General features: G+C 48.4%; 1 protein-coding gene across 3 annotated transcripts; it reads left to right on the forward strand.

The window, feature by feature from the left end:
• The first annotated feature begins 100 nt into the window (after positions 1-100).
• On the forward strand, positions 101-22,007 carry TENT5C (terminal nucleotidyltransferase 5C). 3 transcript variants are annotated; one of them, XM_025453384.3, is made up of 3 exons: positions 111-250; positions 1,849-1,972; positions 16,361-22,007. In XM_025453384.3, exon 3 carries the CDS (start codon positions 16,389-16,391, stop codon positions 17,562-17,564), a length of 1,176 nt encoding a protein of 391 aa, XP_025309169.1. In that variant the 5' UTR covers positions 111-250; positions 1,849-1,972; positions 16,361-16,388; the 3' UTR covers positions 17,565-22,007. The 3 variants fall into 3 exon arrangements, with proteins under 3 accessions (XP_025309171.1, XP_025309169.1, XP_025309170.1); XM_025453385.3 differs by lacking the exon at positions 111-250 and adding an exon at positions 675-796; XM_025453386.3 differs by lacking the exon at positions 1,849-1,972 and having other exon boundaries at positions 101-250.
• Positions 22,008-23,678: the final 1,671 nt, after the last annotated feature.

Here is a 23,678-nt window from a genome sequence, read left to right on the forward strand (position 1 = left end):
CGCCCCGCCCTCGCCGTCAGCGCCGCGGCGGAAGGACCCCGAGGGCGCTGGCTCCGCCCCGCCCCGCCCCTCGCTCCCCGGGGAGGGCAGGCGGGGCGGGGCGGGGCGGGGCGGGCGGCGGCGGGGGCGTGGCCAGGCCGTATAAGAACGGAGGGGGCGGCGGCGGGACCGCTCTCTCGGTGCCGCTGCCTGGGGGCTGCAGTGACCGCGCCGAGGACCTGCCTCTGTCGTCGCCTCTTCCGCCGCCCAGGTGAGTCCCCAGCCCCCTGCCCTACAGGTGCGAGGATGCGGCGGCCCCGGAGCGCCGCGCGCGCTGCCTTCGGGGCGGGGGGGGTCGGTCCCGCCGAGCGGAGCTCCGGGCTTCCCAGAGCCGGGGGGGGCGGGGGGTCGGGGGGAGGCACGGACAGGTGCTCCCTGCCCCTCCAGCCCCCGCGACGGCACCCGGCGCGCACGCTCATCCCCCGCCCCGCGAGGACCAGGCGTGACGCCCGGGGAGGGAGCTGCAACTTTCCAGAGACTTCGGCCGGGGCTTGGCAAACTTGGGCGAGTTCCTGCTCCGCGCGTCCCGCGGGCTGCGTTCTGGCCGGCGCGGGCGGGGAGGCCGAAGAGGCCGAAGAGCTTGCGCCCCCCGCGCCCCCGCGCCCCCGCGCCCCCGCGCCCCCCGCGCCCCCCGCGCCCAGGCCGAGCGCGAGTTCGAATGCGGCGGTTTCGGGAGGCGCAGTTGGAGACGGAGCAGGCCGGGGAGGGCGGGGGCGCCGGCGCTTCCCCGGCTGGGCGCCAAGCCCGGGGTTTCCAGGTCAGGGCAGAGGCTCTCACTTTCCGTGGACTCGCGCTGGACGGTGCCCCCGCGAGCAGCCCCGGGGCCCGAGCGAGGGACGTCCGCGCGCCGCAGGTCCCGGGACTGTGCGGGATGCGGCGACCGCGTCCTGCCGGGCCCCTCCCCCGTTAGGGAGGACACTTGCCCGCCGTGGGAAGAGCGCAGACGAGCAGCAGCCTGGGCTAGCGGGGCCGCGGGGGCCGCCCCAGGTCGCAGAGGTGGGAGGGGGGTCGGAGGAGGGCGAGGGCCTGAAGCTGACCGGTACAGCTTGGTAGCTGGACGGCTAAACGCCAAGGCGGATGGGGACGGGGGCGTGGGGACACAAGACTGCGCTCCCTCAAAGTCAGGGAGGACTGGCGGGGAGAAGGCTGGCGAGCTTCCCTGGGGAACTCGAGCTCACCCCGGTTCATCGCGACTGGACCTCGCGGGGGGCATCAGCTCGGTCCCCTTCCCTCCTTCTACCCTGGAGGGAGGCTTCTGCAAGGCTGCATCCTTGTCTGGGGTGGCGACCTGCTGCTACCTCTTCAACTTTTTCTTTTTGATGGACGAGTAGCATGCAAGCAATGGAGGGCTTTAAGTGCCGTTCTTACAGTCAGCGCTTCTAAAGACTGTGGTAATCATTTGTATGGTGACAGTATTCAGGATATTTGGTAGGTGGGTCAGGAACCTGAACCTCCCCAGGAAATAAAGATTATTAAATTCTTCTAAAGTAGATTCCTGGCTTGGCCCAGCTGCCCTTCATGGGGAAGGGGGTTGATGAGAGTGGCCATTGTTGGCTACACTAACCTTTCCACGGGAGTAACTTGGCAAGGAAGCCCACAAGGAAGCAAGCCAGGCAGCCTGGGGCTGCCCAGGGGTGGTGTGTGTGGTGGGGGTGGAGGGTGGGGAGAAGGGGGGGGGTAGGAGCACTTACCAAGAATTGTGCTGTGTCTTGAGGGAGTGAGACCCACCACACATGAGACCCCGCCAGCCATGGGTGGACGGGGTGGGGTGGGGAACTAGAGAGTGCTGACTTTTCTCTTCGCTTTCAGGGAGGCAGTCTGAGCTGGACCAGCAGGGGTTCTGTCCTTTGACATTCTTGTTTGTGAAGATGGAAAACTTAATATCTCTGGAGTCAAGCTTTTACTTGAGATAACTGAAACCTTGTGTCTTAAGGTATACCCATATCTTTAGAGTACATTTAGTCTCAATAAGGAGTTTTTAGAAAGAAGGTTTTGGTATATTGTATATTTTTGTTCAGGTGGCTGTGGGGAGAGTCCCATTATATAATGTGAAAGTTAAGCACACACACACTTTTTTCCCCCTCAGCTAGGAGGCATCTAAATTGCTACTCAAAATAAAGCTCTGTGATTTCATGACCGTGTCTGTCCCTAGAGCTCACAACAACACCCATTGGGTTGAGTTTCCTCCACCATATACCTCCCTTATATCCAGAGATTAAGCTGGGGTTCCTCTGCAGGAAAGGACGTGGATCTTGCCTATTTGCTAGAATGAGTGTGATTTAGTTGAGCACCAGTGGTTCTCCCTCCTTGGTTCCCTTGGCTGTTCCATGAGTACAAGTAGCTCACTGAGACCCCATCCTGAGTTACAGAACCCTCTCACCTCTGCATTTCCCAATATGCCCCACATAGCCTATACCCCCCAGTGTTCAAGGCCAGGGCAAATTGTGCACATCTTGCACTACCCATCAAAGAACAGAGAAGTCCCCGTACTTCTGAAAATCCAAGGACCTGCCTAGCAATAAAGATAACATAGAGGAGACTGTAGTGTCCTTGTTCTCCCGGGGCCAAGAATGGGACACATTTGATACAAAGTTAGCAAACGACATGTTGTTGATTTTTTTTTTTTTAACCGCTCAAATAAGTCATACCTTGTCTTCATCTTTCATCTCTGATATATTGTGTGCCTGGGGCCAGTCACAAAGAATGACGAGCCAGAAGCTCTGACTGGATGTGGTAAACTTTTTTTGTATGTGTGTTACCAAGAGACATTGTGGAAACCCAAGACTAGTTTCATGAGTTAAGTTTAAACTTGTGTTGTTATGTTTGGGTTTCTTGGTCCCCTGCCAGATCTCTGGGCTCTGTGTGTGTGTGTGCGCGCGCGCACACACGCACACACACGCACACTAAGGGAATAAAGGGAAGTAATGTAGAACCTGAGGTGTTACTTGAGATAAAACATTACTCTGGTTAGATAAGGTCCATTGCTTTTTTTGTGATGTCACTGGAGTACACAGGTAATATAGAAAAATGTGTTGTGTCATCTTGGTGTTTTGACTATGGCCTATCAAATTGGCATAAGCTATATTATGATGAAGCAGCCACCTCTGTGTCTAAAGAAATGTTCATGTGTTTAAAAAAAGCCAGTTGGGTACAGCCATAGTGTTGATCTTCTGTGATGCTTCCCAGACTTTTGGTCTCAAGCCTTTTTGTCCATCTACTGTGTGCATTTTAAGGAAGCTCGTATTTGGAATTTAGATGGTGTAGACGAAGCATCTTTGCATAGCCCAGCTATGTAAGAAGCAGCCTTATGAATTGTTGAGAATCAATAGATTTTGTACAGCTGGTCCCTCTAGCCTGTCTTAGAACTGTTTGCAGAACTTCTTGGAACAACAGGAAAAAAAAAAAAAAAAACCGAATATGAGGAAATAATTGCTGATGTTAAGTAACTCCGTCCAGGGTATTTTTCAGTCTCAGAGCCTTTTGGAGGCTTGGTCACTAAACTGCATAAAATGTTTATTTCTTGGATAACTGTGATTGAGTCAGTAAGTAGTTAAATGCTTCCCAGGCAGTGGCTAGTGCCAGGTGCCGAGGAGGCCAAGGCAGTGGTATGTAAAAAGGCCTGTGGAAGTGCTCAGGATGCAGGAGGAGCTGGGACAGCCTCAGAATGTACGGGCACTCGGATTTTGCTCGTTTGTCTTAGCCACTGGCATGTGAGCCCCAGGAAAGCAGGGATCTGTGCTCACTGCTGAATCCCCAGCGTCTGGAGCAGAGCCTGGGCCACGGAAGGTGCTCCTGTTGATTGGATATAGTGCATTCAGCTGCCATTCCTCTCAGCGAGGGAAATATACTTGCGGTGGATTCATTCTGGTGGGCTAAGGTGCTGGAAGCTTTTTGGGTTGGAAGCTTCCAGCCTAAAATGCCGAGTGGTTTCCAGGCCTTTCCCTAAATGGTGGCCTCCTTTTAGTAGGTTCAGAGCCGAGGGGGCAGTGCCTACTAATTGGCCCGCAGCTGAAGCTCCTTCAGCTGAGCTCCAGACCTGCTGTCCTCCAGCACTTCCCACCCTGTCCTTCCTGCCCATCCACCCCGACGCCAGCCTCACGTGGCTCACTCAGCCTTTTTCTCTCTAGTTCTCTCGGCTGCTAGTTCTGCTGATCTTTTATCTTTTTAACTTTTTTGTTTCCCACTGCCATCACTGACCTGGTTCAGGGCCCTGCAGACAGCAACTCCAGAGAGCAGTAGCGGGGTTCTCCTCCTGCCTCTGGCCAGTTCCATGTCCCATGCCCCTCAAACACCACCTGAAGAACTCCCAGGAACTGCCCATCCTTCCGGAAGCCCAGCTGCTTTTCAGGACCTGTGTACCTTTCTGACCTTCTGTTTATTCTCCATTTCCCGTGGATGAAGTCTTCTTAACTCTGGTACCTTGCCTCGTAGAACTCAGACTTAAATATTTTAACAAATCCATGCTATTCCTTCCTTACCAAACTGTATTTTGACCCAGCTTTAGGCCCTTCTGAGAGGCTCCTAAGGTTACCCCATCTGAGGGTCCCGTATCTCATCACTTGCCTCTTCAATACCTTACAGTTCTGCTATGTACCTTGTTTTCTGTTTCTACTTTCAAATCTTCAACTGAATGAACACAAAAAGTCCCATACCTGTCTCCATATGCACTCTCTGTGGACCCATTTTGAGAAGAAAATTCTCCACAAGTCTTGAACTGCTTCCACTCCCTTGTGTTGCCATATGCTTCTCTCCCCTGGCTTAGCCCTCACGAGGATGGGAGAAAGGGTCATCCTCCATCTCCTCTGGCTGTCTATGCCCTACCCTCAAACACACCCGGTTCATCCCTGACTTGCACTTGTGGCTGAGGAGGTGGGCATGGCAGCCGACTGGTCCCGCATGGTCTTGGCCAGTTGTGGCATTGACATGGAATAAGCGTCAGGTTGCTGCAAGAGGAGAGATGAAGTGGTCAGTATGTGAGCATGTGTTACTTATCCAGGGCCTCGGCACAGGCTTGCTCAGCTGGGAGCTAGCACTGTCGCTGTCTCCAGCAACCAGGCCTCCTTGTGGTCTCCATACTTCCTTCCTTCCTGCCTCTGAGGCCACCTTGGGTTGGGAGGATGTGCCTCTACCTCTTTAGGCTTCAATTTCTCCATTGTAATAGACCACTGCTGTCCAGTAGAAACAGGAGAGCCACAGTCATGTTTCTAGTAGTCCTCACATCAAAAAGTAAGTATAAACAGGTGAAACTAATTTTAATAATTGTATTTAACCCATTATAGCAAATGTTAGCATCGCTGTATATCATCAATATATCATCTATATATATAAAAATATTGAGATATCCGCCCCCTCCCCCATACTGAGTTCTTGACATCCAGGGTGTATTTTACATTCAGAGCACATCTCAATGTGAACGTGCCCCATATTGAGTGCTCAGGGGCCACATGAGGCTTGTGGATACAGTATTGAGCAGCACTGGTCCAGTCTAGCTGCCCCATGTCTCCCTCTCCAGTTCTGATTCTTCATTAGTGGGATGTAGGAGTTACCAGCAGCGGGTTGTGAAAGAAGAGTGTGAGCCAGGGGGTGAGCGCTGCAAGGGCAGAGGCCTTCGTCTCTTGCTTACTGACGGGTTGTAAGCGCCTGAAACAGTGATGGGAACATAGTAGGCACTCAGATGCTGGAGAAAACGAAAGGAAACTCGGTCATCGTGGCCAACTTACTGATAAGCATTCACCCTATGAGTCACACCTGACACTAAATCATAGGATATTTGATTCCTAGTCTGGTGCTCATTCTTTCATTTTTCTGTAGTCTTAGAGAATAATCACAAGGTAATAGAATTTCAAAGAATTGCAGAGGACATGATGATGTCCCACTAGCAGGGGACCAGGGCTCTGACAGTTTATCAACAATTAAAACATATCAACAACTGCAATTTGAAAATGCAAGAGGAAATAGCTTTCAAGTAATAGGCGTCCATGAGCTGCCAAATGACAGCCACACATGACTTGGTAAATGCTAATTTCATGGTAATCATCCTAGTGGGCCGTATCTGTGGCCTGCACAGCTCCACACATGTAGAAATACCAAACACAGGGTGATTTGGCTGTGCCGGCACAGTGGGTACAGAAATAGGTACCACCACCTGTTCTTCTTCACTTTAATGCCTCCCGCCACACCCACCCAGCAGTGCCCATCCATCCAAATTGCCATTCTTCCCAGCATTTATAATGTCAAAGGGACCGTTGAGTGACATGTTCAGACCTGGAGGTTAGGTACCTGCTACAAGGATGGGTCCATGCAAACCTGAAGCCTGGATGGAATTGTGCCTAATTAGCATCCTCACAGAAATGGAGGCCAGCTCACATTTAGTCATATGTGAACGGGGTGTGTGTCTGTGTCTAACGTATGATAAGTGCTGCACTTGAACCTGGCCCTTTCCTGATAAGGCCCAAGGATGGTGCTAGTGATGGGACAGCAAACTGAGGCCCTCCCCCTGGACAGCTGACAACTGCCCAAAGTTCTAAGCTGGAGAGTTAGGTAGTATGCAACACTTGATAGACCCTGGGGGCCATCAGCTCTTAGAGCCTCTGGACTGTATGGAAAGTTGGCCATCCTTATGGTAAACAGCCTCCTAGGAATCCTACTATTTTTCTCTAGCTAGTCTGTCTTGAAAGTGGTGGGGCCGGCTCTAGCAATCTCTTTAAATGAGTCAGACCAGTAAGATCTCTGATTTAGAAAGACACATTTCATAGGAGGAAGTGGGGCTCCAAGTTGCAACAGAGATTATTTCAAGTGGTGGATGTAGCACTTAATATTGCTGACACCCCGGAAAAATCAAGACTTCCCTGCTTAGCTTCCATCTACAGATGTCGGTGTCCTGACCTTGTTGATGTTTACGTTTGCAATGAGTTCAGGGTATTCCTTAAAACATATGAAGTTCTGCGGCGTCCCTGTTATAATATGGGCATGTGTTTTGATTCCGTCTCGTGCTGCTTTGCAGCCACAACGTAAGCTCTTCCAGCCTTATCTCTGCAGCCACACTTGCTTAAGCATCCTATTTTGAAAGATGTGTAAGTGCTTTCTGTTTGGAGTCCTCTTAGGGTGGGTGTCTGTGGACAGAGCCCAATCTCTGATAACCATGAAGACCATCTGGGGACTTTGATGGGAAGTGAGGACTTGGAGGGCCCCTGAAACTCAAAGCTCGGTGGGAAGCCAGCTAGCACTGGGTTCTGGTGGCCTGTTCTTGCTTCAGTCCAGGACATTCCCCCCTTCCTTCAGCGCAGGCAGTGCCCCGGATGCCGTGGGAATCACACCAGGCTCTGGGGCTGTCGCACACATTGGTGTTGAGCAGCTAGGATGGTACTGATAACCCTGAGAAAATAGACTGAGACCTCTGGCCCAATGTGGGAACGGTGAGTGTGAGAATGGTCCAGCTGCGGCATCTGTTGTGTCCCTGACTTAGAAGTGTCTTCCCTGGACACAGTTCTGTGGCACAGGGCAGTTGTTTCTTTGAACTGAGGCAGCGTGTTTGCAGGTGTCTTAGGAAAAGCTAACACAGGATACATTTTACTGTCCTTTTAAGAAGCAAGACATTGTTTTGTCTGGTGCTGTTGCTTTGGGCTGTGTCCTAATGTAAACCCTTATTCCACGTACATTGACATGAGACATAGAGGTGCCTCTCAGTTCCCTGTGACATTTTCACATGTCTGGGGGCAGAGGAGTCTCCAGAATGTGGCCTCCTCCCTGGGTGCTGGTGCCCGGATCCTGGTGAGAGGCTAGCCACTGGCAGACAGAAGCTTCCTCAGGCTGCCCCCTGGTCCTCGATGACTCCTGGCTTTCACCAGCCACTTGAGGACTAAGGGAGGATTTCTTACTTTGAGCTCAGTCTTTCTCCTTTGTGCCCACTGATCTGCTGCTGCTCAAGTCCATGGACATTCAGAAAGCCTGGCTTGTTTCCCTAGAGCAGAGGAATCTCAAGGGCCAGACTCTGTGCAGTTGGGAAAAGCAGCAGGTGTGCATTCGGCAGTCTGTTCCAGGCTGTTCTGTGTTCAGCTCTGTCCCAGCCCTCCTTCCCAAGCTCGCCCGAGGGGTTCCCGTCACTTCTTGTGACCTTACCTACTTTCTGTCCTCAGCTGCGGTTGGGTTATCAGTTTCTGGGATCTGGAAAGTGGCCCTCTTGTCTGCAGAGTGTCCTGTTCCGTTGCTTTATGGGCAGATCAACACTGCCGATCTTCCAGCCAACAGAGCGCATCCCCTCGGCTGCCCCTGCTGTCCCTGTGCTCTCTGGGAACCACTGGTTTGCAGCCTGGCCCGTATCCCGGAGCTCCCTCAGAGTGAGCAGCCTAGGCCTTCACTTCAGCCGCTGCTCCTTTAAAACAAACAGTAGCATAATGATTAGTATTTCTGTACGTAATTACCTTCAATTCTGTTGGATCCAGCTGTGGTAATCTTGAGGGAGAGGGTCTCTGTACTGACGGCTGTGAGGTACTCGAGCTCTGAATGCTCCTGCCTCGCCTCTAGTGCCTGCCATCTGGCCTGCCTCACTCAAGGGCCTTCGCTCATCTAGCCAACTTCCTTCCCACCTTCCTATGAAAAGCCTTCATACCCTTTACCGCTTTCCTTCTTCTTCTTGCCATCTACTTTCTACAACTACCTGAGCAACTGGCTCATCTTCAAAGCCCTACCCCCACCCCAACACATGCACCCAGACTTTCCACCTCTGAGGAAGCCCCTTGATCCCATTTGTGTCACTTCCTGGCAGGACCTCCTTGGACAGTTAATACTTTGTGCAACCTCTTTGTTCCCCAGTCCCCTTAACTGTAAAGTGGGGACAGTAGTAGCGCTGGTGTGCAAAGCAGATGGGTTGATCAGATAGTTTGGTGGCTCATGTTAGGGCACCTGGCTAGACATCTGGTCACATTTGGTGTCCCCTGGAGGAAGGAGTAAGTGGTTTCTGAGTGGGTAGCATGGGTAAGATGTTTACATTATGAAACAGCTGCTGTGCATCCCCATTGAGAAATACGGATTTCCCACACGTGGGCCATGAATTGCCTTCTCTGGTGCTCCTCTGAGAGGCACCTCTCAACCACCTTGGCATCCTCGAAGATGGACACTGACTTGTGTCCTTTGCTCAGCTGGAATCTGCTCTAAAGCAGGCAGTGAAGGGTGATTGATTCAAGCTTTGTTGTTTTCATGTCTGTGGTAGATGGAAAGTGTCACAGTCACAGGGGTAACCTTCTCATTTTTTGGATAGGACCAACACAATCTCTGTTTTAGAAGATCATTATATTTTTCACAAGAACTGGTCACCCCACGGCACCTATGGGGTTGTGGCAGGAGCCTGTGCCCTCTCTCCACCTCCCACCTTGCCAGTGGCAGAGTGAGTGTAGTGTGGGAGCTGTTGTCCGTTCCGAGGGTTTGAATGCTCTCTGGAGTTGAGGACCTGGGGTCAATTCACTTCATCTTTTCTGATCCTTATTCTTTTGTGCAAAAGCAACCATTGTAGCTCCCTCAGAGTGCTTGTGAGGATTAAATGGGAATTGATGTGACGTGGCTTATGCTAAGTACCCTGTCTTCTGCACACACATCTGTACCTTCATTTTACAGGAGGATAAAAAAAAAAAAAGGCCCAGAGTTGTGGCTCTTCTTCCCTTGGGTCACTGGAAGAACTGGTGCGATAGAATAGTAGGGTGTGTATTGCCACCCTCTTTCACTTCTGCTTCAACGAGTAGTTTCTTTTTCCTGAAAGTGCCCTCTGCGGTATACTGGCGGGTGGGTAGGTGGTGTGCCAATTTTGTGTGGAAGATGCCTGCCTCCAGTGCATGGGTTCCCTCTCAGCCTGGAGCTGGGGACAGTGTCTTTGTTCTGCATACTCACCCCCTGGGTAGTCTGTTACCAGGCCTGGTCCACTGCCCATGGCTGGCTCTCTTACCTCAAACTGGAAAGTGTTACGGGGAAGGTCCAGGCTCTGGAGGTGACATCTAGTAACAGAAAAGGAAATGTTGTCATCGAAGGAATGTTGAAATGTGTTTGAGTTTCTTTTGTATTCTTAAACCCCAGCAAGGTCAGAGGAAGAGGGTGTTGCCCAGTTGTCTCTGGAGGGGATGGAGGGCTGCCATAGCTGAGAACCTCGTTCACACCTCAGCCTTTCCATAAAACCTTTGGGGCGGTAGCTTCCAGAGCTTTCATGTGAAATATCACAGAGCAAGGCGTACATATGCACTGTCTTTAACTTCACAGGTAGAAATTTCTGCATGGACTGAGAACCCTTTGGGCAGTGACTATGTCTAATGCCTCGCACAAATAGGAATCAGTGTTGATTTGACCCACGTCAAGACCCAGAAGCATTACATGGGCTCTTTGTGCTTTTCTCCAGCTTATCTGTCTTCCTGTCTTGCTTGCCCACCTTGAGCCCCCTCACTTTCCTAGCCTCTGTCACTCTTGTTTCTGGGATCTAGCTAAGCTAGGAAACAGGACTAGAAATAGTTTTCTCTCTCTTCCTCTCTTTCTCTTTCTGTTTCTTAAAATTTTCTTTTCACCTAGGGCTTAATCATAGGTTTTCAGATCAGCCTGCCTTTGGGGGCCTCTGTCCCAGGCCAAGGGAAGCAAAGGTAAGTGAGACATGAACTTTTACTTAGGGATCTTGGTTTATTCTTTGGGCTCTGTCGGGTTTTACCTCTCACTTTTTGCTGCTATTCCTGCAAACCTATCTTTTTTCAATGTGCGCATTCTACTCTTCTGCTAGCCAGATGATGGAAGAAAACATTTCAGGGGCACCTGAGGTTGTTGGTCATCATGAGTCCACTTTTTAGGAGATTGAGTACTTTGACTGAGTAGGTGCTTGGTCATCCTCACTTGTAAAGAGGTGCCTGAATTTCCAAGTCAGTGAGAAATTCTGGTTTCCCACCTTGCCCAATTTCTCCTGTGCAAAATACAAGGAATCTGCTTCTCAGATAGTAAAAGGAAAATCAGACACTTCAGTTTGAATTTACCAGGCTTCAAATCAGTTTTGTTTTCTAGTCATCATTTTGTTAATTCTGCTACCTAGAGTTTGTCTTTAACCTGGGCCTTTCATGCGAGCGTGTGTTCCACATGATTCTTTCATGTACAGACTATATCAATGTCGATTTCAAGAGGTTAATTAAAACTCAAACTGTTACACTAAGCTCTGGTGTGTTATCTAAGCCCTCAGGCCCTATGACTGGGATATATTCTAGTAATACCAGTGTCTGTTGGAGTCACTAAAAAAAATATACTTTTGGTATTTGAAATTGTTTGGATGGGTGAAAGAAAACAAAGAATTCCTTTGTAATAGTCCTCAGTAACTTATTTTGGGCTCTTTTAATGAACTAAGCACCAAATATGAACCCAGCCTAAATGTGAGCCTTCAATAGCTTGAGCTTTTCTGTGTCTAAGTCATAGTAAACTGGAAGAATTAAGAACTACACCATGGATTTGTCATTTGTCACATTCCACAACATGCTTTTATATGAACTTTTTTCTAAGTGAATCACATTGTTCATATGTATGTCAGAAAAAGTTGGCACGGATGATGCCAAACACAGATATCTTAGGTGCTGGTAAAGTGTTGACTGCATTTATGACGGTTCTTGTGACTGTAACCAAGAATCAACATGACGGCATCATGAGGGTCATTGTAATATGTCTGACATGAGAAATAGTAATTGTTACAAAACTACCAAAAATTACTTTTGGATAACAAACATAGAAAGGGACTAGATGAGATGATGTATCTGTTATTTTGAAAGTCTGGAGGATTTTTGACAAATGGTGGACATCTTCTATTAAACAGTAGAGAAGTAGAAACTTGACTAAAAGACGTTCTTGGGAACAAATGGCCCCTACTCCCTGTCTACCCCCCCAGAGATCAACTTTTAAGGCTCGGAGAGGAAACTTCTATGTGTATTTGATTTGGGGATGCAGGGATAGTGGGGAGTGCTAGGAAAGGCATTGAAAGAATTAAATAAGGTAGCAGATGAGTCAGAAGGCTCCTGGGGGGTGGGGAGAAGATTTTCGGAAATGGCTCACAAGATTTGAACTGTTTTCAATTAATATATGCATAGGTTCTAAATTCCAAAAAGGATAAAATAAATTTCCCACCTGCCAATCTAGAGGCGGTATTTGGTAGAGGCTGAAGTCCTCGTGCTGCCTTCCAGAGAGCTGTATAATTGTTTAAGCGTGGGCTTGTGCTTTTACCCATACAGTGTTGGTTTTCTATGAATAAATAAATCTTGACTAGCATCTCACATTCGTACAGATCTGCCAGCGTTCTTTTGGACAACTGCATGCAATCGTAGCCTGTTATGTACATGTATTAAGTCCTCTCACCTTTTACTGATGATTCTGTAGCTTCACAAATAGCTCTCCAGTGAATATCCTCATGCATACTTGTTAAGTATACCCACAGGATAAAATCGAAAAGTAGGTTTCCTGGAAGTAGAATTGATATATAAAGGGTACAATCCACTTAAAATGGAGAGTCCCACACTGTTCTTCAGAAAGAACCCATGGGCAGTGTGCCAGCGGGTTTCTGCCTCTTGATCTCTGCCAACCTGACAGGTAAGAATGATATAGTAAAATTTGAATATGCCCATCCCTTAAGGTAAGGCTGAGTATGTTTTGCATCTGAGCTGCTGTTCATGTATTTTTGCCCCTTCTTCTCTTGGAACGCTAGTCTTTCTGCTCTCTAGGAGCTCATTCTTCATTAATAAGTACTTTGCCTCATGTTGCAAATATTTTCCTAGTGTTGTCTTGTGACTTTTTTGTGGTGTTTTTAACCATGTTGATATTTTTATGTATCAAGTTTTCTACTTTTAGGTTTTATGTGATATGGGAAGGACTGCCTAAACTACACATGTGTAATAAACTCTGTGTTTCCCACGGACTCTGAGGGGTTTGTCTTCTTTTGCTTAAATCTTTAATCCATCCATCTAGATCTTAGTTTGGCACAAGACAAGGCACCACCTTCTTTACTGTTTAAATGTAGATAACTATCCACATATCTGAACTTTTCCTCTCTGTACTATTTTGAAATGCCTCCTTTATTATATATGAAATCCCCTTATGTATTAGATGTTATTTCTAGATTTAAAAAATTCTGTTCCACTAATCAGTCTCTTTGTACCAATACCATGCTGTTTCAATTATTGTGGCTTCATAGTATCTCTTATGGGGCTAATATGTACGTCATTCTGTTTTTCTCATAACTTTTCTGGCCATTCCTGCCTCTCTTCCCATATGAACTTTACCCGTTTTCAATCTAAAACAGATCTTAACTTTGAAGCTACTACAAGTTGAGAGATTTAAAAATATATGGAAGTTCTCGTGCATATGTCATCCCCTTCTCTCCCCGCTCCCTTCCTGGAGAGGGAATGTAGCTTCCATCAGATTCTCACTGGTGTTAGATATTCGTCCTCTAAGAACTACTTTTCTAAAGGTGGGGGTAGCCCAGACTTTATTTTTTCATTTTTTTTAAGATTTTATTTATTTATTCATGATAGTCGCACGGAGAGAGACAGAGAGGCAGAGACACAGGCAGAGGGAGAAGCAAGCTCCATGCAGGGAGCCCGACGTGGGATTCGATCCCGGGTCTCCAGGATCGCTCCCTGGGCCAAAGGCAGGCGCCAAACCTCTGCACCACCCAGGGATCCCTAGCCCTGACTTTAATTTTAGAAACTCCCCCCTCCACAAATCCTTTAAAGACAAAACAACAATGCACGAGTCAAAAGTCATTCCTATAGCTATATTTCTCTGCAACATTATTGAAGTGGTTCTTAGAGATACTTTTAAAATTAATTGTTCTTTATCTTCCAAGAATTAATTCAATGCTACTCCTCTGTCATTGTAACTTCTCATACCTGTATCATAAACATGAGACTTGGAAGCACAGTAGCAGGTGACACACAGGTAGAGAAAGTTGTGTTTTTATAGGTAGATCAACATCTCTGATGGAAATCTGTGTCACCAAGTGACAGATAGTTTAGCAGTTTCTCACAACAAAGCGAGAGCCATGCTTTTTACAGTGATTTGGATTTAATTGTGCAGTGTCCTGGGTAATAGGCACAGTGTACCGTATGCTGATCGTAAAAGGGCCACAAAGAACCAAATGTACATAGAACACAGTAAAAAGATGTCCCAAGCCTGACTTGAAGCCAAATGCTAGCCACAATAAACATTAAATATTTCGTCACAAATTTTGCTTGTTATCCTTAATCTAGGAGTGCTTTGGTAGAATGATCTAGAGAGCCTAGAGCGTTTTAACACTGTCCAAACAGGTTTGAAGGGAAACTTACCTGCCCTGTGGCAAGTGTTCTTCTGTAGCAGGCATAGGAGGGCTTATCCCCAGATTGGTCTTCCTAGAGCCACTTGGACCATACGACCACCCTTCCTGTTGCCGGCCAAGCAATTCAACCACTTAGTCTACCTAGTAAAGGGAGCCTGTGCTTTAACTTGAGAGGTGTGTGATGGCCAACTGGACAACTTGCTGGGTCTTGGCTGCATGTTGCCTTCTCTAAGTCGCAGCCCGGAGCTCATTGCCTTTCTGTCCACTTACATCCTTCCCCGTAAGTGAAGTCTTCTGTGGCCTTCTTGTTCACCCCAAACAGTCTTGGGGCACTCCTTTCTTCTACCTTTAAATTCTATTTTTTCTACCACACACTGCCTACTATGCTGTGTTGTGTTCTCATCCACCTTCCTAATGGCCAGCTCCTGGAAAGCTTGCCTTGATGTGTCCTGGGATGCCCCCAACCCCGAGTGACAGCCATCCCATTGCTCCGAGCCATTATGTGAGGCAAGGATCCCTGGCACCAGGGCAAGGCCTAAAGCTCAAGTTGGAACCTCAGGGCGGTGATGGCAGATGTGCGTTGAAAATCAGCAGTCCCCAAACAATGAGACTGTTAAGGTTGTGGGGACGGGTTTTGTGTGTGCCTCACAAGTCAGTAAGGTGGAGGGCATGGGAAGACTCTGTGCTTACACTGAATTGTGAGGATAGCACCTTGACATTTTGTTTCTGCTCTTACGTCTTTCTAGCTAATGTTTGACCCACCTGGATCCCCAAGCACCTTGACTTTCTAATAGAGCAGTATTTGTTTTTACATATTAGGATTTCCAGGGATCTGTTGTATTTTATTTTCTGAAACATGTCACTTGGTTGAAAATTACTTTGGTAACTATGGTTCTAGCAAGTGAAGCGTGAGATGGCATGTTTTTTCCTCTGAGTTCTGAGCGCTAAGTTTTAGGTCGCCTCAAGGTTCTAGATTTCAAAATACAGTCAAAAGATCCCACTGCCCTGAGGACATGGGAAATGTCCTGCTAAGGGCCCCCTCTTGCTGGCAGAGCCGTTCCACCATAGCGCTGAGCCAGGCCTTTGCCTGCCAGGAATCTTGTCATTCAGACCACTCCTTGGTGTCCCACTCTGGAGGACAGAAGTGCTTGGGACAGGGCAGACCAGTCCAATGAATGAAAAGGATGTGGGATTCTTGCCAACAAGGTAGCCACGTACCTGGTTCTAGAAGGACTCCTCTGACCTCCTGCCCTCTGTGTGATGGCGGCCCAGAGTTGAATCTTCATCTCTTCATGGAGTGAGGGAAATTTTTCCCCCAGGGGGTCTTGTGTTCAGGGTGTGTGTGCGGGGGGTGGGGGTGGGGAGGGCTTGTATCTTAGGTATCACCCAGCTTAAGATGCAGGTAGGTGTGCAAAGGCAGCAGAAGTAATTCTATAGGGATCCCTGGGTGGTGCAGTGGTTTAGCACCTGCCTTTGGCCCAGGGCGCGATCCTAGAGACCCGGGATTGAATCCCACATCGGGCTCCTGGTGCATGGAGCCTGCTTCTCCCTCTGCCTGTGTCTCTGCCTCTCTCTCTCTCTCTCTCTGTGACTATCATAAATAAAAATTAAAAAAAAAATTTAAAAAAAAGAAGTAATTCTATAAAAAATGAGGACAATTAGCTAAACCCATAGTACGGCCCTCTATTGAGATTGTTTAGGTTGCTTTGTTTGATGAGTTTGTCTGCCTCCCTTCACAAAATCACCCTCTTGCAGACAAAACAAGCAAAGAAACCAGCCCCAGGTAAAATTAGGAGGCAGAAGGGGTAGGTTTGCGTATAGGCTGTCCTCCCTGGGTGCAGGCCCGACTCACATCCTGTAGCCCTCGTGGCAGCACCCAGCCCCCACCCGTTACCGCGGTCGGCTGGTCATGCAGGAAAGCCTTCAGAGGTCAGTCGGCTTCTGCTCCGAGTCCCTCGAGCTGCACGGCCGTGTACAAGTGAATCCTAATTCTGTTTCTCACCCCCTCACTTTCAGTTTCCCCACAAGAACACCGCCCCCCAAGATGGCAGAGGAGGGCAGCACCACCAGGGACTGCGTGTCCTTCAGCGTCCTCAACTGGGATCAGGTCAGCCGGCTGCACGAGGTCCTGACCGAGGTCGTGCCCATCCATGGACGAGGCAACTTTCCAACCTTGGAGCTAACCCTGAAGGACATCGTGCAGACCGTGCGCGGCCGGCTGGAGGAGGCAGGCATCAAGGTGCAGGACGTGCGGCTGAACGGCTCTGCGGCTGGCCACGTCCTGGTCAAAGACAACGGCCTGGGGTGCAAAGACCTGGACCTCATCTTCCACGTGGCTCTTCCCACGGAGGCGGAGTTCCAGCTGGTCAGAGATGTGGTGCTGTGCTCCCTTCTGAACTTCCTGCCTGAGGGTGTGAACAAGCTCAAAATCAGCCCCGTCACCCTGAAGGAGGCGTATGTGCAGAAACTGGTGAAGGTGTGCACGGACACGGACCGCTGGAGCCTGATCTCGCTGTCCAACAAGAACGGGAGGAACGTGGAGCTGAAGTTCGTCGACTCCATCCGGCGCCAGTTCGAGTTTAGCGTGGACTCCTTTCAGATCATCCTGGATTCCTTGCTCTTTTTCTACGACTGCTCCAGCAGCCCCATCTCCGAGCACGTCCACCCCACGGTGATCGGGGAGAGCGTGTATGGGGACTTCGAGGAGGCCTTCGACCACCTGCAGAACAGACTGATCGCCACCAAGAACCCCGAAGAGATCCGGGGCGGGGGGCTGCTCAAGTACAGCAACCTCCTCGTGCGGGACTTCCGGCCCACAGACCAGGAAGAGATCAAGACCCTAGAGCGTTACATGTGCTCCAGGTTTTTCATCGACTTCCCAGACATCCTCGAGCAGCAGCGGAAGCTGGAGACCTACCTTCAAAACCACTTTGCCGAGGAGGAGAGGAGCAAGTATGATTACCTCATGATCCTCCGCAGGGTGGTGAACGAGAGCACCGTGTGCCTCATGGGCCACGAGCGGAGGCAGACTCTGAACCTCATCTCCCTGCTGGCCTTGCGCGTGCTGGCAGAGCAGAACATCATCCCCAACGCCACCAACGTCACCTGTTACTACCAGCCGGCTCCCTACGTCAGCGACGGCAACTTCAACAACTACTACGTTGCCCATCCTCCAGTTACCTACAGCCAGCCGTACCCTACCTGGCTGCCCTGTAACTAACCTTGAGACCTGAGGGTTTCCACAGTAGGAACCCCTCACTAGGGCAAGGGCTCTCAGGTAGGGGAGCCTCCTTCTAGATGTAGGTGTTTGGCTTTTAAAGGGGAACTCAGCTCTGACTCTGCTTTTTTTTTTTTTTTTTTTTTCTTTGTGCACCCATTGGAATGGGTCTCCAGCATATCATGAGCCAACCCTGAAGGGGCCCAACATTCCAGTGCCACTTTGGAAAACACTATAGGAAGTAGGACCCATCCACATCTTTCCAGGAAAGACACTAACCTGCCATGTCCCAAGCGTCCGCATGGGGAGATTGGAGCTCTGTGCGCCAATGGAACCTCGGAGAATGCTTGGGCAGTGTCTCTTCTCACTCCAGCCTAGAGTAGGCTCTGTTGGCCCTCACTTGGGATTCTCAGCTGTTCTATGAAAGTTGTGGCTGTCGTCTTATTTTCTTGTGCCAGTTCTAGCCAGGCAGAAAATGGTGGACATGAGAGTGGTCTCGTGACTTCATTTTTGTTGAAGGGACTGAATTGCTTATGTGGGCAGAGCTAAGGATTTCTTTCACGAATAAACCAAAGCCGGTAGCTGGAGAATTGAGATCTGGTTGACAGTGGTTTATGGTTTAGATGCTGTGCTCTCACGAGCAACCGTGAGATATTGTTGAGGAAAAAAAAAAAAAATGACCTTTGCTTGAAATGTAACTTGAAAACAAAATAAAATGTGGAACATAATGTTAAAGCAGAATTGTGGTGGTGGCGGTGGGGTGGGGGAGGGGGGCTGATTGTAAATAGGAAACGTGAATGTTCAATTTTTTTTCCCCTTTAAGGAATTCTTATTGAATGACACTTTTTTTTTTTTTTCTCTCCCTCAGCAGCTCATCACTTTAGTTTTGCTCTTCCTAAGACTAAGGGTCGTGCTGAGTCTAAAGGCCTTGTAGGAACTGACGTGTGAGGGTCTTCCCATGTTTTAATTGGAAACCCATTTTGGTCACATTCCAAGTATGACAAGCTGTTTTTCTGGAGTACCTTGGCTGATTATTTTTTGTTTGTTTTTGTTCTTTCTTCAAAAAGTGATTTCCTTCTCTGGGCTTTTTTTGGGCAGCAAATGAATTCAGGATTTTCAATAGAAGTGAATGACCTGTGAGCTGACCTGCTGTTGTGGGCAGAGTTCTCTGACTTAAGATTGCTTTAGAATCGAACCTGCTGTCCCTGTGCAGAGGCTTAGCACTCAGGAGGGCTCCATGTGAACTGGAGCAGCCAGGGCACCTTGCAATGATTAATTCTGTTCTGTTTGGGGAAGAGTGGAGTAAATGAAGAATGGTCCTCCTCATTCTGGTAGATTTGACCATACTTGTTTATGTTCTGCACTTTAGAAGGATAACAGTGTTAATCTCCAGTCTAAAGCAAGCTCGGTAAATGGGAGAGAGTTCTAGGCCACTGCTTTCCCAGTAGATTTAGATAAGGGATTTTGTGTCTTGAAACTTTTGTGGGATCTCTTAGAAAGCATCATTCCTAGGGTATAGAGGACAAAGGGATTTTAGCTTCTTCTAAAAAGTGATTCCATCAAATCCACGCTTCTGATTTTTCCTTTCTCCTGTGGCCCTAAAAATCCCAAACCCTGGGTGATTGCTTTCTTTCCTCCTTGCTTTAAGTGATGAGGATACCTTAATGCAGAAATGCTTAGCAGGTAATGTGTGGTTTACCTTTTTCTAAAGATGGTATTTTCAGGGTTTGTTTCTTTTAATTTTTTTTTTTTTTTTTTGGAATGTGATGTCTCGGTCCTCTTAAACAGCAGGTTGGGCATGACTGAACCCCAAGGCTTAGCTGGTATCCGATGTTGTGCTACACTAGGTGAATAGAAGCCATTTCTGTGTGTAAGTGAGCAGCTGCAGTTTCCCTGTGAGCCATAGTTCCGTCTAAATGCATTGGCTTTGAGTCCAGGCCCGTCCTACACTGAGCTCCTCAGCAGCTCCCCCCAACCCCAGCATGCTTCAGGGTTAGAAGAGGTGGGAAATGAAGAGTGAATCCCAACTTTAACAACTACGTTTTCATCCATGACATTAAAAGGCCGCCATGTGTCTAATGGCAACATCTTTGCACAAAAATGACAGATCTGTTTAACCAAAGCCTTGAGATGTGATGAAGCCACCAACATAAGCACTTGCTAACAGAAGTCAGTCAGTATTGCTTCTACTAGAAGGCTGGAGGATCAGGGTGATGAGGTGCCAGATGAAGATAGAATCAGAACCGCATCAAGTAATTAAATTTCCACTTCGCCCTTGGAGTTCTTTCTGCTTATATATATATATATATGTATTTTTTTTTCTAACTGGTACTAGTCTTCCTCTGAAGACAAAGAGAAGCACAAAAGTCACTAGAAATTACCAGTCTCCTCCCCCAACCCCCAAGTTCTTTACCACCATTGCACGATGACCATCTTGGTGCAATCTGTTCACCTGAAGTTCTTTGCTCTGCCATTTTAGAGTCTGAAGGTAGACACATGTTCTAGAACCATCAGGGTAAAAGGCTGCACTGAACAAAGCTGCACTTTTAAAACCTCACCCTGGTCCAGTGGTGTCTCCGCCTCCTCTACAAGGCCTTTGCCGGCCTCAGAACAGGCCAGGTAACCTTGAATTTCAGGTGTTTGGAAATTCCAGCTGAAACCTGCCTTTCATGCTGCTCACACAAGCATCAGGTACTCTGAACTGGTACCAAGACCAGTGATTCCTCTTTTTTTACGTGTGTTGAGTAACATGAAATTTGGCAGTGGCCAAGGGCACTAAAGTTCAAGTACGAATTCTAATATAAATTCTAATACAAATTGTAAGCAGGCTCATTTGCTTCAGGACTCTGAAGTTCTCTGATGCTTTCTGCAAGTATGCAGCTTGTTTTCCTGGCCTGCTTCTTGGAATCCGTGTGAGCAGCAGTGCGATTAAAACAGTACCGTTTCCCCTTGCGTGGGCAGAAAGGCACAGCCTAAACTCCTGGCCTTGAGCTTGTATCACCCTTAAATTTTATTTTGGCAGTAAGACACGATTCCTCACTCAACTTCAGCTCTGAAACTAAACTCTTTATCAACTCACACCTTCAAATCAGGGTTCCTGCTAACTGTGAGCTGTGGTATGGTCCACACCTGGGAGCACCTGGCCACTAGGGAGAGTCAGGGAGGAAGGATGCTGGGGCCCTGCTTTGTTCTAACAGTTGTGGTTTGGTAGTCAGGTTCCCCCCACCACCACACACACCCCAGTTTGATGAGTCCCCTGGGGACTGGAGTCACTGTGAGCTCTGTGTAAACCCATGTTTTGTGGTGACATAATAATAATCAAATCGCTAATGCCCTGAAACTGCTTTTCATTCCACCTCCCTGCGAGCACTAGCTCCTTACCTTCATGGTAGGTTAGGATCTTAACCAGCACTGCTTTGTTAACTTTGAGAAATGGTGCCACTCAAGAGCAACTTCCTAACTTTAGGGATACCTCTTTTCTAGTTAACTTTGTGATACTGGTGCCTTATTTTAGGATGCACCTCGATTCTGAGCTCAAATGTACTGATAGTTTTCCATCTGTGGGCAGAGGACCTTGTAGCTCACTGGGGACCATTATTTCCTGGGTATCAGACTGGGACTTTATGTGAGGGAGGACCCTCCTGCTGGATTCTGTAAGGTGAACAACTCCTGTTTGCTGGGGTTGGATTGAGATCCTTAATCTGGCAGAGACCAGAATGTCACAGCTGATTTTGGAACATGTTCCAGTTCAGCCAGTTACATGCAGAGGACCAAGGGAGGTAATATAGGGAGGATGTGTTTTAAAAGACCTGGCAACTTTTCAGGATTACTTGTGGAGACTCCCCAAGGTGAGGATCAGGAAAGAAAATGTGTTTTTTTTTTGTTTTGTTTTGTTTTGTTTTTGGTGAGTTCTAAATCTTGTTTACCTATCACTTTTTCGAAAATAGTTTAAGTGTAAGCTAAAGGAAATGCTTGGAGGTTTGCTTGGACTGGTGAGAGTTGGTACAAATTGTCATGTGTGTTTGTATAGGAAGGTGAGAAGACAATCCGCTAAAGAGGAAGTCGTTAAGTAATATGGATATGTGGGTGTTTTAAAACTCAAGCCATCTGGCCTCCCCCCTGCCACCCAAAGGATTAAAAAAAAATTTTTAAAAAAGAGCTGCTTTAGGAAAATTTATCCAGTAATTTCCAAATTAATATAGATGAAAAGCAAGATGCTCATTAGACTGAATTGGAAACTTTTTGTTATTCTTCAAAGCATAGCCTTCGAAATTCTAATTTCTTAGTGATGCCTAAGATATTTGAGGTTTCCTCTTTGGTGCGATGGCCACTGACCTTCTTACGTGATGAAGGTGAAATCACTTGTCAATGCAAACTGTATTAGAAGTTGATGAAATAAAGCTTTGAGTTTGAGAAATAAAGATATATTTAAAAAAAAACCCAAAACCTTGTCTGTTATGGTCATTTATTCATGTCTCCTCCAGAGCGAACCTACTTCAGCTTTCAGGGAACATGTTGCATGGCGGTGGGGGGTGAGGGTCAGTTATTAACATTCTCAGCCTTGGATACTTCTCTGAGAGCTGGTGCTTTCTCTGGGGGGAAGAGGTGTGTGCTTACCCTTAGCCATAATTCCCTTCATATTTGGGGTCTTTTCCAAGGTACCTGATCAGTTTAAACTGAGCTGCATTATTAGCTTCATTATTAGCCCCTGGGCTAATGCCTACATCAGATGGTATAGTCCTGGGATCTGCCTTCACCGGCATCCTGTTTGACTTGATGTTAAAGCCTGGGCTCTCTCGAGCTTGACCTTGGTTCCAAACCCATTTTCCCCAGTGGAACCTCACCTATACCATATACAACTCTGTACAACTGCTACCGTGGTTTCTTCGTGTTTTAAAGGAAGTAGAGAAGTGGCTCTGGACCTAGAAACCACTCAGGGAGGTTGGAGTGACTTTTTCTCTCCTTCCACCATCACAAGAATTAGGATTGAGATGTTTCCAAGTTCGGTTTGCCTCAGAGCCCACTGCTGGATCATTCTCTTCTCATCTACACTGCGTGTTCCTCTGAAACATCCCTTGGCCTCTACCTTTTCGGTGCTGCCTTTAGCTCTTGCCCGGGCCACTTCCTGAGTCTTGTCACTTGTCTCCTCTCCATTTTTCTTGATTCACCCAAGGGCTTTTTTTTTTTTTTTCCTAAAGATTTTATTTATTTGAGAGATGGCACAAGCAGCAGGGACGGGCAGAGGGAAAGGCAGACTCCCCGATGAACAGAGAACCCGACGCAGGACTCAATCCCAGAACCCCAGGACCATGCCCTGAGCCCGAAGGCAGACGCTTAACCCATGGAGCCCACCCCCAGGGCCCCCCACTTCCCACCAAGGGCTCTTTCTAAAACAGGTGTGCCTGTGCTCCTCCCATACATTTTAGCCTGCTGAAGACCCTATTGTTTAAGGGCACATGTCAGAGTTAGAGACGTGGGGAGCCCCGCAGGGCCAGCCCCAGCCTACCTGGGCGGTCCTTCCCAGCCTCTGCTCCTCCCATGCAACCCAGCACGCAGTGGGCCTGTCACAGCGCCGCGGAACTGGCCCACCTCGCGCTTCCCCTGCCCACTGCGTCTGTGCACAAGCTGACTAGGTTGCGTCACTCCACGGGGCTGGTGGACACCTGTAGGTTTCATTTCCCCCGACTGCCTCCCACACAACTGGCGGAGATCTGCTGCCTCAGATGTTGAACCTGGTGTTTTCATCCCCAGAGGACTTGGCCCTGGGCCACTAGCAGCGATGAGGCTGGGTTCTGGATATTTACCTGGATGTGTTGTAATGCCTCCTTCTAGTGCCAGAAAACACAGGAGCCCGGGCATCATCCGGACTAATATTGACACGCAGAGCAGCTTGTGTGGGAAGCGGTGGTGCTCCATTCCCTGCAATAAGCAGTCATGTCCCTGCCCCTGTCACATTATTGATCCCAAGCTCTTGACCTCCTGAACGAGGTTGATACTTAGCCCCAATCTTCACACTCCGCTGTGCCCTTCCTGACTCCCTGTCCCCCACCAACACCCCCACGGATCTACCCATCTGGCATCTCATTAGAACTTTCCCTGTGTGGCCTCCAAGTGTTA

This window comes from Canis lupus, chromosome 17, assembly GCF_003254725.2.
Source record: "Canis lupus dingo isolate Sandy chromosome 17, ASM325472v2, whole genome shotgun sequence".
NCBI classification, from domain to species: Eukaryota; Metazoa; Chordata; class Mammalia; order Carnivora; family Canidae; genus Canis; species Canis lupus.